At 28.9% G+C, this 13946-nt stretch overlaps 1 protein-coding gene across 3 annotated transcripts in view; it reads left to right on the top strand.

The window, feature by feature from the left end:
* Positions 1-2355: 2355 nt before the first annotated feature.
* The window catches only part of LOC107409743 (pentatricopeptide repeat-containing protein At1g77405), a 52303-nt gene continuing 40712 nt past the window's right edge, over positions 2356-13946 (top strand). Inside the window, exons 1-3 of one of the 3 annotated variants that reach the window (XM_048474964.2) lie at positions 2356-4237; positions 5311-5545; positions 6520-6816. In XM_048474964.2, coding sequence (XP_048330921.2) covers positions 2595-3941 — 1347 coding nt within the window. In that variant the 5' untranslated portion in view covers positions 2356-2594 and the 3' untranslated portion in view covers positions 3942-4237; positions 5311-5545; positions 6520-6816. Of the gene's footprint in view, positions 4238-5310; positions 5645-6519; positions 6817-13946 lie in introns of those variants that run through there. The other 2 variants (XM_048474965.2, XM_060817781.1) reach the window with 2 other exon arrangements.

Here is a 13946-nt window from a genome sequence, read left to right as displayed (position 1 = left end):
TCATGCTTAGTCAAGGCTGGTCTTGAGCATGTGACACGTGGTTAGGCATGTTCACGTGGTGGCATCAGCCTCTAAAGATGTTCGTAATTTAAAAAATCATAATTTTTATATAATAATATCAACGATAATTTTTTTTATCTCTCTCTCTCTCTCTATATATATATATATATATTTAAAAAAATTTTTTGGAAGCAATTTTGTTGTCAAAAATTAAAGGCACAAAATTTAAAAAATAAAAAGGACCCCACAAAAAACTACAAAGAAGAAAACATTTTTATCATGCTTAGTCGAGGTTGGTCCTGAGCATGTGCAAGTGTTCGCACAAGGGCTCCATAATTTTGGGAACCATAAATATATAATGAGTTATGTATATATATATGTATGGTTAAAAAGTTTTTTTGAAGCAATTTGTTGTCAAAATTAAAGGGTATAAAATTTGAGGATAAAAAGGATCCCTCACAAAATTATAATTATTAGGTAAATATATATAGTTAGTCTTCAAGTTTTGACAAAGTTTACTTGGCTCTTTTAGGATTTTAAGATTTTAATAGACTCATGTAAACACTAAAAACATTTTTAAATCTTAAAAAAGTTTTAAAATCTCAACTCTTCAAACAATACAAAAGTCAATAATAAAAAATATTGATGAAAAATTTATCAGAAAATTTTAATAAGAAACTAACTTATATATATTTGAAAAAATAGAGCATATTAATGAACAAAATTATTTTTTTATCATTTTTGAAATCCACATCACAATTAAATATGGCCTCATAATAGGAAAACCGAAAATAATTTATAGTAAAATTAATTAATAAAATATATTTATAATATTATATATATATATATATATATATATTTATGGGAAATGGTTGGCTCAAAAATGAAAATGAATATTTTCTTTAGATCTAATTAGCATATACCAAAATTAATAGCTTTATGGAAATTTTCTCCTATTAAAAGAAATTATAAAAAAGAATTATTTTTCTCCACAACTGACTTACAATTTTGTTCATGTGTTTTTGCTGTTCTTCATCTACAAAGTATATCAGAATTTGCTTCTCCACTTAGTTAGACCATAAATTTGGTGTTTTTTTTTTTTTTTTTTTGTTTACTCTTATATTTGTTTTGTTTTGTCTTCTTGTAGTTTTTTTTTTTTTTGCCATAAAAAAATTAAAATGCATTCTAGAAAACAATTGCTTGGATATAAAAAACGAAAAAAAAAAGAGAAAAAAACTAATGAGTTAATATAATTTTAAAAAATGTGGTCGAGATAGGTTTATTGTTAAAATACTATATTATAAATTTACATTATATATGTATTAATATTTGTTCTATATTTGGTTTCTAAATAGATAAAAGTAATTTAAAAAAAAAAAAAAAAAAACAACATGATAAAGGGACACTTTATTTTGTATAGAGCATTTAAAATCTTAAAACCGGCCCTGATTAGTGGTAGTAGTCGTAATATGTAACTGGTTTTTAATTATGTATGCTGGTGAGTGATAAATACTTTTATTTATTTTATGTTGAGGCACATCCAAAAGTCAAATTAATAATAATTACAAAAGTCTCATATTCTTTTTATCATCTCACAACCAGTAATAGGTGCTTCATCGAGAAATGTCAGAACCAAAATGTATCACCTATAAAAATTTAAAGACTTAATTATACATCATTCCAAAGCAAAAAAGTCAATAAGGAGTTAGCATAAATAGTTTAACTTCATTGGATAAAATTGAAGGTTTTCTACGTTGTACTTATTGGAAGTATATATACATATGGGTTTGGGATTCCAAAAGCTAATGTTATTAGAAGAGACCAGCAAGTATATAAATGGACTTAGGATTTCAAAAACTAATATTATTAAAAGAAACCAGTAGATAATTTCAACTTTTGTTTTGTAATTAGTTTTTTTTTTTCATTTTCTTTTTTAAAGATTTTATTTGTTATTGCATTTTCTTCAAATAGTAGTTCGACATTTTCACCCAATTACAAGCTACATACCAAATAAGCTCCTTGAGTTTTATCCTATTTGATGAGCTTAAACTACAATTGAGTACCATTTATTTTAATTTAGTTCACCTAGTTTTATTTATTTATATATTTATTTGCATTTTTGTTAAGACTTTTTAACATTTGTACAACATTTTTAATTTGGTAATCCTTTCTTTTTTCTTTTTTCTTTTCTTTTTTTAAAAAAAAAAAATTGAAAACAGGTTATGGGCCTTTAACTCAGGGAGAAGTACAGCTTGCTTAGCCCATAACCCTTATCCAGACCAGTGGGTCAAATTATCAAAGTAAAATTAATAGTTAAAAGCCCAAAATTAATGCAATGTTTCTGGGTCACAGCGTCGCAATTTCATCTTTCACATCCAAATTTTCTTGCTGGCTTTCCCTGCAATTTTCTTCAATGTCAAGCAGAATTTGAATTTCCAACCAAATTCCCAGAATGCCAAAAGCTTCATTAAATGCCTATTTTACCAAATTCAAAAGCTTATCTTCCTCGTTTGCTTTTACCGGTTCTTAATCTGATAAAAATCTTTGTTTTTCTTTGGAAAAAAAAAAAATAAAAAAGAGGGAAAAGGAAGAAGATGATCATTTCGAAACCTCTGTTCCGTAATTACACTCCGATTGCAAACCAAGTGCTCACTTCAATGCTCCAAAACCGACCATTCGACGCCGTCCTCGCTGGCTCAGTTGCCACTTCGAATTCCTGGACCACCGAAGCAGTTTCGGAGGTGTTAAGGTCGGTGTCCAGGTTCTTCTTCCAATCCCCTCGGTCCATCGGCCGGCAAAAAGGTTTCCGGCACCGGTCGCCGTTGAAACAACGCAACTTGAAAGAAGAATCCGATAGGTTCAGCAACGGGGTGCTTGTTCTTGGCCCTGCTGCTCACAGGGACCCCCACAAGGTCAACTTGGGATTGGACAGAGCGATAGAATTCTATTACTGGGTCGAAACCCATTTTGGATTTTCACACAATGAGACGACTTGCAGAGAAATGGCTTGCGTTTTGGCTAGAGGTAGTAGGTTGAAAGCTCTGTGGGATTTTCTCGGAGATATGTCGAGGAGAGATCGTGGTGGGCTCGTGACTACTGCGACCATTACCTGTTTGATTAAAGTTCTAGGAGAGGAAGGGTTCGTCAATGAAGCATTGGCATTGTTCTATAGGATGAAGCAGTATCATTGCAAACCGGATGTTTACTCTTATAATACTGTTATTTATGCTCTTTGTAGAGTTGGGAATTTTAGGAAGGCAAGGTTTTTGTTGGAACAGATGGAATTACCGGGCTTTCGATGCCCAGCGGATACTTTCACTTATACTATATTGATTAGTTCGTACTGTAGATATAGTTTGCAGACTGCATGTAAGAAGGCTATTAGGAGGAGGTTGTGGGAAGCTAACCACTTGTTTCGAATTATGCTCTTCAAGGGGTTTGTTCCTGATGTTGTGACATATAATGCTTTGATTAATGGTTGTTGTAAAACTTACCGAATTGAGAGAGCTTTGGAGTTGTTTGATGATATGAATAAAAGGGGTTGTACCCCGAACCGGGTTACTTATAATTCTTTTATTAGATACTACAGTGCTGTTAATGAGATTGATAAGGCTGTTGATATGTTGCGGCGAATGCAAAATATGAATCATGGAACACCAACTTCGAGTTCATATACTCCCATCATTCATGGTCTTTGTGAAGCAAGCAGGGCATTGGAGGCTTTGAATTTTCTTGTTGAGTTAGTTGATGGAGGCTCGATACCGAGAGAATATACCTACAAACTAGTTTGTGATGCTCTGGTTTCAACAGGAGAGGCCAATTTGCTTGATGATGGTCTACGTAAAAGAATAAGAGATGGAATAGAGAGTAGACATAGGCACATACTGAAGGTGAAACCGATAATGACTCGCTCTGGATATGATAGAATGATGGAAACATGATAATTTGGAGAAATTGCTGCACATATTGTAACACAACCTGCAATACCTAGCCCGAGTTCACACTCCTGCAAAATACTTTCAAGGCCTGATATGTTGCTAGGTTTGGGCTGTTGCACTGAGATTAGGAGGAGAAAGCATATAGTGAAGGTAAAACCAATATTGACTGGCGAAGGATGTTATGGCATGGAGAAGACTTCACTGGTGAAACTGGTTTCCTGTAATGTAGTAAGACCAGCTATGCCTCACTCATTTGCACACTCCTGAAACAAACTTTTGAGGCCTGAACTGTCATTACGGTCAGTCTCTTGCTTGGCTAGCTATACAAGAATTTATCTCAAATAAACAATTTGTTGATGATCCATATTGTACATTAGATATTTGCAGAGTTGATATGGAAGATATATGTAAAATGTTTCAAGTGATCATATGTCTGAAATCGGCTAGTTCCGTTGCAATTATAGAATTTATTTTTAAGTGAACTGAACTGATGTACTTATAGCCAATAATCACTTTTAAGGAAATGAGATCTGGACAATTTCTTGTGCAAATGAGCAATAAAAAAAAAAAAAAATATTACATTCTTTCAGCTCGGAAGAGCTGCATGTATGAAAGAATTTGGTTCTAGAAAAACAATCCTGCAATCAATCTGGATTACTAATGCTATGCCTCGTCGAACTGGGCCATTAATCTCAAATTGTGCTCATAAGACGAAAGTTTAGTTTCGTAGTCTTGGTATTTGGATTCTATATCATAGTATCAGAAATGCTATTGTCTTTCTCTAAAATGGTTGGATTGAGATAAATTTTGATGGATGTAGCAATTTGATAGCCAAGCAGGTAAAGTTAAACTGATTTTGCGATTGGAGTGGACCATGGATTGGGGTTTCTTGTATAATGAAGTAATTTCTTAATTCTGAGCGCAAATTTGAGGCCTGTGTTCGTAATAAAACAAAAGAGTTAAAGAAGGGACTTGTTCTTTTATGATTTAGGAAGAGGATGTAGCTGCTGCGATTTTGAATTTTGAAACTATAAATTACTCCCTAAATCAAAAAATTTAAGTTTAAAGAAATATTTCACCCTTGGCAGATATGATGGTAGTATCCACTTGTATGAATCTAAAAGATGATTCGTGAAATTAGATTGAGTGCTCTTTACACCAACTCTGAATTTTTTAAAGCTGGTATTTTAACTAAGATTTGGAGGTGCCTTAGATGATAATTTAAATTATTTGATGTTGATATATAAGAAGTCTTGTGACATATGTCAACAACTTCAAAAGTTATCCAGTGGTTTAAAAAAACTATTTCCTCTTTTCTTTTGAATTGCTTATCATGTCAACCAAATTTATATTGTATTCTTGCATTTGACAGGTTTCTCCAAAGTAGGTGCTTCAGTATTTTCTTTTAATATGTGGACTTCTTCTACTAAAGCTACAGGTGCATCTTCACAGTTGCTCAGACAACATAATATACTAATACTAAATAAGTCAAGGACAAACATTTGCTCAAGCTAATAAGCTTGTTCTTAAGATGCACCAAGTGTAGCCAATCCAAGCCTGTCCTCGTGCCTGCTTGTCAAAAGCTCTTTCAACCTCTGATTATGGTGGTAATTGACTTACCTCAACTTATTTGATATCCTTATGCTTACGTGGTTTCGAATTCCTTATGCACTATCTCTGTTTCAGTAATGTGTTTTTCAGCACTAGCCAGGTAACATTCACAGAAACTTTGTAGAAAAACTGAAAGTACCCTATATACTTTAGTCAACTTTAAAAATAACTGAAAAATCTTAAGCCTTTACACCTAACAAACAATGGAATCCTTCAGCTCTCTCTAGAAGCTTTAAATACGCACAAGGTGCTAGTTGTTTAGCTATTGAAGTCTTAAAATTTCATATATATGACCCTAAATTGTCAATTTCATGCCAAATAAAAAATGTAAAGAAGTTGTTAAAGATGTTGAAAAGAGGCATGAGTTATTTATTTAATAAGAGCATCTTATCATGCTTTTAATTTAGCATGCTTACCACAGAAACAATAATATGAAGATTATGCCTTTGCCATTCTTAGCTAAGACCAAAGTGTGTGCACTGCTGGCTGGTTTATTCCCATTTTTATGGAATTGATCAGGCGGTCATTGTTAATATACTCAGATATCTCCATCTGTCATGACATACACACCGCCAAGTCAAAATTAGTTGCTTCAGCTTAAACGATATGCTTTAATGAAACAGAACAAAGAAAATTAAAGAACTTGTTTAATATAGTTTGATTATGCCACTTAAAACCAGTGAAATCATTGACAGAAAATATAATCTCAATAATTCAAACCTGCAAGATTATTGAAATGATATAAAAATACACTGTGAAAGAGATATATAACCAAATTAATTGTTCAAATTTGATGAGCGAAAACTTTGTTTGACACTCTCTTTAACTACTGTCGCGTTGTTTACTAAAATACCTTTACTACTAAATGCCAAACTCTCTGTCTTGGTTGAAAATTAGCACTTTTAGTTATCTCTGTATTTTAAACTGTGGTGAAATCCTTGATCCATTTTGGGTTAAAAATTGACTGCAGGTGGGTAATTTCTCTTGAAAAAAATCAGCTTAGAAAGAGGTAGGTAGGTTCGGCCAAAGCCCTTCTACAGGGCAAAGACTTGAATATCAACTGTTTTATGGGTGATGGAAATATTTTATTTACACTTCTGAGAGTTGGAGTAAATGTAGAAAACATCCCTAAAATTTTTAATCTTATTATTTGCACTTCCTGAAAGTTACCTTTACACTAATAAAAAAGTTAAATTACTTTTAAAATCCCTTTTATTATTATTTTTTTGCATTAATTAATTTGAAGATTTCATTTTTTTTATATTTTTAATTAATTTTTATATAAACCATATGATAATTTTTTTCTATTTTTTTATTTTTATAAAAAACTATATGATAATTTTAATTGCATTACTTTATTTTAAGTAAGTTATATATTTGATAAATATATTTTGTTAAATATAGTTTAAAAAATATAATATATTTAACTGAATATATTTGATAAATAATAATACATTTAGTACAATATATTTAACAAATTTTCATCTGATTCAAAAAAAAAAATTATTAAAACATCACATTGCTTTGTTTGTCTTTTTTTTTTTTTTTTTTCAAATTGAAAAATTATCACTTAATTAAAATAAATTTAATTAAAATATAGGTTGACACCATTTTAAAGTCTTTAATTTAATTATTGCGAAAAAAAAAGGAGAGAAAGGAATATTTTTGGCAGTAATTTAACTTTAATAAAGATACAAGAGTAATTTAAACTTTTTAAAAGGACGTGAATAATATAATTAAAAGCTCAAAGAAGTATTTAATTCAAACTTCAGGTATACCTATGGTGCAAATTACAATTATTCATACTCGGATATTCGTATGCTTACATATTTTATTTTGACATCACACATGATTATAGATTGTTCATGTTTTTACATTATTGATTATTGGTTATTATATGGTGGCGTGATAAAATCTTTGTTGTATGTAAGTTCATCTCCTCCGCAGGCCTTTGTTTTCATCATCATAAGCAAAGTTCTCGACTCAACAAATGACTCATTATTGATGCAGGCCGGTCCCAAAGAAATGGGAATTTTATTATATTTTATGGGATAATCTCGTAATATGAAAGGCACATAAGAATATATAAGTAGTGCATTAACAATACAGAGGATTTTTTTATTTTTTGTTTTATTTATTTTTTTTTATAACTTTTTTTATGGATGAAAATGATTGTATAATTTTATTGAAAAGTTTTAGAGGTGCGTGGATCAGACCATTCTGCTGCCGTTGGCTTATGTGGATTTGTTATGATGTGGATTAATTTGATACCACCATATATCGTTGCCATTTTCATGCAATCATATTAAATATGTTTTGCTGACGTATTTTCTACAGTCACCTATTGCCAGCTACGTCCTTTATTTATTATTGATTAATATTAATCCAGCTCACCAGATAATGGAACCTCTTGACTTCTCTCACAAAATTATTTTTTTTCTTAAAAAAATTATTCCTCAACCAAATTTTGTGCTTCTAAAGAGACAGATGGTTGGAGTTAATTATAAAAAAACATATATTATTTTGATAGCATTAAATTATTTACTTAAAATATAAACAAGTGTTTGGATATTAGATTAATGGACCATCTAGATTTTTAACATATATATTAAAATTCTTGCTGTTAAGTTTTTTGGAACAAAAAGAGAATAGCTTTTCGAACAATTAATGATGATATATAATAGGACTAATCAAGGTTTAAAATATCTGATATTTTTTTGAAATTTTTTCTAAATTTTTATTTTTTTAAAAGGTCGAAATAAAATTTAAATTCCAAATGGAAACGGATAAAATTTCCATAATCTCTATTGAAATTTTTGAAATTTTATCATAATTTCCATGGAAATTTTCGTCAAAATATCTACATCAAATCCTTAATAATTTGATTAAAAAATCCACAGTATCCATTAAAAGTTTAGAAATGTCCATGTAAATTTTCGAAAATTTCCATGAAAATTTTGAAAATATCTATGAAATTTTTTTATATAAAAAATTTAAAAATATTATTGCTGTTTAGTAAATTATTTTACCAAATTAAATTTAGTGATATATTTTTTAATATTTTAATTGTTTTTAAGTATTTAATGATATAAATAAAACAAAACGAATTGAATTCAATACCTTTAATAAGTTTTATTCATTGATTAAATATATAAAACTATATATATATACTTGCTATACATTTTGTATGAGATGAATTCATTAGAATCCTATAATTACAAGTTAACAATTGATTACATAAGAATGAAAAATAATAACATGAAAATATAACATTATGTAGAATTGATATTGATAGCATTTAAACTAATAACATTAAACAAATAAAAATAAAAAAAACAATAAAAATATATTATACCAAACATCAAAGATAAATATATTTAACACAATATCCTTATAATTGACATATTAATAATTACATGAAAAATTATTAAACAGATACATCTTTTAATAATTATTTTTCATATTTCACATGTCAAAATGAAAATGAAAAATATATTAATAACTTTTAATTATCTAAGATTTTTATGAGTATTGAGGTGATATTTATGAATTATAATGTAATTGTAAAATAAACAATTTATCAAATATATATATATAAATATAAATATATATGTATATATGTATTTTGTATATTTTTATCAATAATAGTTTATTTATGATCGTTATCGTTTACTATAATTTAAATTGATTAAGAGAAATATAATATCTATCCAATATTTTTGCATTATAATCAGTTTGATAATTGATTGTTTAAATAAGCTAATGCTAAAATTTCAACAAAAATTTCCAATTTTTAAAATAGATTTCCATATTTTTTTATGAATTTTTATCAATATTTGATAATTTTCTATATTTCCATAGAAATTTTCATATTTTGAACCTTTGATGTTTCCATCGATATCGAAATTTTAAACTTTGGTATTAATAACATTCTGGCGGAAAAAAAGAGAAAAGTGGGGAAAAAAATTTCACCTCTTTTATCTTACCTATGATTCAATTGCTTCTCACATGTAGCTTATAATTAACTAACTAGATGTTTTTTACTTATAGAGTTGGATAATAAAATAATTAATCTAGTATTGCATTTGGTGTTAATTAGATATGTCTATTCATTATATACATGTGTGTATATATATATATATACAGTCCGTTTATGGTGCGGACGGTCCTCATACGGACCACAATATTGGTGATAGTTTTTCATAGTGTTGGTAACGATTTTCTAAAAAATAGTCGTTAATACTATGAAAAACTGTCACTAATACTGCAGTCCTCATGCAGACCGTCCTCACCATAGAATTTCCATATATATATATATATATATTTTTTTTTTTATAATTATTATTAACAAGAATTTAAGCTTTTTTTTTTTTAAATAGAAAATGAATATGAGTTATCATATAATTTATTGATTTTTTAATTAAGCAAAATGATTTAAATCAGATTAGTTCAATACTAAAAAATAAATATGTCCTTTATTTAATTATATTTCAGAAAATTTTATCTAATTTATAAAATCATTAATATCAATTGGCAAACTTGCATGTACTAATGTAGACATTTACAAAAATATAAAAAAGAAACAGGAGAAAAAAAGAAAAGAAAAGCAAATTAAAAAATAAGACAAGAAAGAAATCAAAAGATATGAAGAAGAAAAAAAAAAAAAACTGAAATTTAAAACTGATGCAATAAAAAAATAATGAACAGAAATTAGAAAAGCAAAAAAAAGAAAGATCGATAAACAAAGACACAATGGTAAAACAGCAGAAACATTCTCTCGTTATCATCTCGAAAATTTTCGTACCAACATTTCAATAAAGTCTCGATAACAAAAACAGCATCCACTAGAATGATCTTCACAAGTTCATGTTCATTTTCTTTGTACCCAAGACTTTCTTCGTAACATTTACGTATCTTTCCCAGGCTTTCCTCTACAGTATCAACATAGTGCTCCAAACTTACATCGTTCCGTTCAAGAAAATCTTTTAGATAAATCATTTTCTTTTCTTCCATCTTTTCTAAGCCTTTATTGCCATGGTGAAGTGGACCAATAGAAACTACCTTGGGAATGTAAACTTCCTCTTTCCCCTCCCTAAATGGGCCACTCTTAAGTCGAAAAGGAACTCTATAGATACAACACTGGGGAATCTGAGGCACTTCCTTCAATTCATCTCGGATCAACTTGACTACGTCAACCTGATGACTGTTTCTGTCCATTTGAAATCCTATTGTGGTATTGTGATCATAACATATACAAGGATAGTAATGATTATTCAAAATGCACTATTTTCATATAAAAAATAAACAAAGAAAGGAAAAAAAAACAAATAATAATAATAAATAAATAAACTCTTCCCTCCCACTAACGATAACTTTCTGTTCCTCTTTCTCTCTCTTCTCGTCATCCTCCAATCATAGCTATGGATACAGCACCAATAACAGCTTCAAGTACAATGAAAACCCTCAACTTACTTGCAACCTATGTTGCTTGGACTCGAGTAGAGATTTCAAATAGGGGTACGAATCTAGGAGTCCAATCCTTTTGTTTGCAAAATATAGGATATGATGATAATGTAAATAAGGATGGATACATCTAAGAAACCAAAAAAAAAAAATGATAAACCCAGTTTTAATAAGGAGAAGAAGACTTTTAAAAACCTAAACTTTTACAATATGATTTGATTGATATAATAGGAAGGAAACAATTCAAACTCCTTGTTTGGATGGTTAAAATAAGCTGGAGAGGAAGAAAAAGGAAAGGAAATCAAATAAAGTGATTCTTTTGTTTTAATCAGTTTGTTTACTTTTCAAAACTGACAGGAAAAAGATGAAAAAGAAAAATACTTTAATGATTTTTTTTTAATATCTCCGAGTAAAAGTTATTTACTTTATAAAATATTTATTGTCTTTCATGTTTTTTTCCTTTCTGTTCCATTTATAAATCAATCCAGCATTGATTATAAATGAAAAATACTATGTATTACTATTGATGAATGATCATCTATAGAATCTACATGCAAATAGTAATTTAAATGGTTACTATTAAAAGTTCACCTTTAAAATTTTAAAACAAAAATAATAAAATTAATTATCCCAATTAAAATTTATCATAAAAGATGATAATTGTTACTAATAATAATAAATATCAGGACTAAATAGGCCTGACAAAAGGTCATACGACCCATTAACGCGATGCAAACCCACATGATAATTTGCGGGTTTGGATCCACGATATTGGATTGGATCTGTATAGTATCACCCAATAAGAGCCGTTAAGAAAACCGGTGCTAATGGGTGGAGCCCATTGGAACCCGTTGAACTCATTAAACCCATTTATATGGGATATTTTTATAATTTTATATAATATAATAATTTTACTCTAAACTAAAATAATAAAATATTTGTTGCTTCTTTAACCTTTTTCCTAAATTGCAACATTATTACTCTTTCATTTCTCTATTTCATAATCAAAGAACTCTCCATCTCTATTTTCTTTTACTTAACAAGATTCATTGAATTTGGAAGCTATTTTAAATAGACAATGCATGTTACTTAGCTACGATGAATGTTTAGTATGAGTTTGATTTATGATATTTTTAATTGATAATTATTAATGCATGTAGAATTTTAGTATGTGAATGCTTTTCTTTTCTTTTTTTTTTTTTTCAGTTTTTTTGCAGATGTTTAGTTTATCAACAAACGTATTCATTTGATCTTTCTTTTTTTCTTTTAAAAAGAAAAAAAAGGGGTTTATTTTATCATTTTGGTACTTAATTAAAATTTGACATTTATGCTTAACAGGTTAACAAGTTGGGTAATGAGTTATAAGAAAATTTAATGAATGGGTTCGGATCTACATATCTCAATATGAAAGTTTAATGGGTTGTGTTAGGGTCAAAAAAATTTAACATGAACACGATACGAATACGGTTCAACACGACACGTTGTTAGGCATAGGACTAAATAAATAGTTGCATTCCCATTTCTCATTAAACTTATTCTCTCTTTTCCTTTCCTTACTTCAATCCAATCATAGAGTTTATTTTCAAAAATCAAATAGTTTCCTATATAATATTCTCCTCCCATAAAACACGTTCTTCTTAGACAAGCCACATGAAGTAGTCATATCCTATTGCAAATAGATGTATCTAACATGTGTCTAGTATCTATATATATGTCATGTCATGTCAACACAAATACTTCACCATTTTAACTGAGTCTAAGCTGCACAATTTGCAACTTCAACAAGAAATTAAAACCCTTACCTTTAGGTTTCTAAAGGCATTCTACCAAACCTAACAAGCTAAGCCTTTATGTCCTAACTCACGGGTTGATCTAAAAATTTTGATGAAGGCCCAATTGAAACAATTTTTTTTTTAATGCAATTGGCTTATTCAGACTATTACTAATAGGATAGGCTTTTGAAAGCTATTAACATGAGGAAATGAGAAAATTTCTCCAATAATAAATTAAGGGAAAAGATTGTGCTTTTCAAAGAGCTTAGTTGGTAATGATCACTGGTAACAATCCTCAAGTTTTAGATTCAACATCTGGTAATAAAACCCTCTCGCTATTTTATTAAAAGTGAAACAAAAATTGAGAATGAAGGTTATACTCCACATATCAAGTTATGCATAAACCTAAATCCAAAAGAAAAAGGAAAAAAGAAACTATCTAAATGAACAAGAGAGAAAACAAAAATTTGCAATTTTAAAACAAACATATACGATATGATGGAAGTAGAGGGAGAATCGAACTCCATAAAGAGAGAATGAGGCATAAAAAGTTGTTTTATTTTCCCTTTTTGCTTTAAAAAATTAATAGTAAGACATTGTATGATAATCGACTCCTTAGATCTAGATCTAGGTCATCTTTTACATACTAACCCATTACAGGTAATAGGTGATCATGGTTAAAAAATTTATCCAAACTTTCCGGATAAGAAAAAACTAGATATAAACATATATCATAAGCTGATTGCATCTTAATATACTAATAAAATGATTAATTAATGAACTTCCATAAATAAATAAATAAAATGATTAATGGAAATGTGCATGGAAATAAGAGAGAAGGGAAATTATATGTTTTAATTACCTGCCAAAAAGACCAAGCTTGGGCACAAGATCGAAAGTTTGCTTCGTAACAGGTAAATGAATTACAAATTTGCTGCATCTCCAAATTGTGGCCATGGAGATGGCTATATATAGTTTGAAGCAGGGAGTGCAACTTGCTTTTGTCTTTTATTGAAAGTAACTGTGCTGCATATACTTTCAAGAGAAAGGGAGTAAAATGTTGCTTCAAGTGGTTGAGAATCGAGATCATTAACTGAATTAAATATTTGGACTTCAAGTCCATATATGATGCAATTTGTATAACGTCACATGAATGAGATAG

Source organism: Ziziphus jujuba, chromosome 5 (genome assembly GCF_031755915.1).
Source record: "Ziziphus jujuba cultivar Dongzao chromosome 5, ASM3175591v1".
Lineage (NCBI taxonomy): Eukaryota > Viridiplantae > Streptophyta > Magnoliopsida > Rosales > Rhamnaceae > Ziziphus > Ziziphus jujuba.
This window is presented reverse-complemented; position numbering and strand designations above follow the sequence as displayed.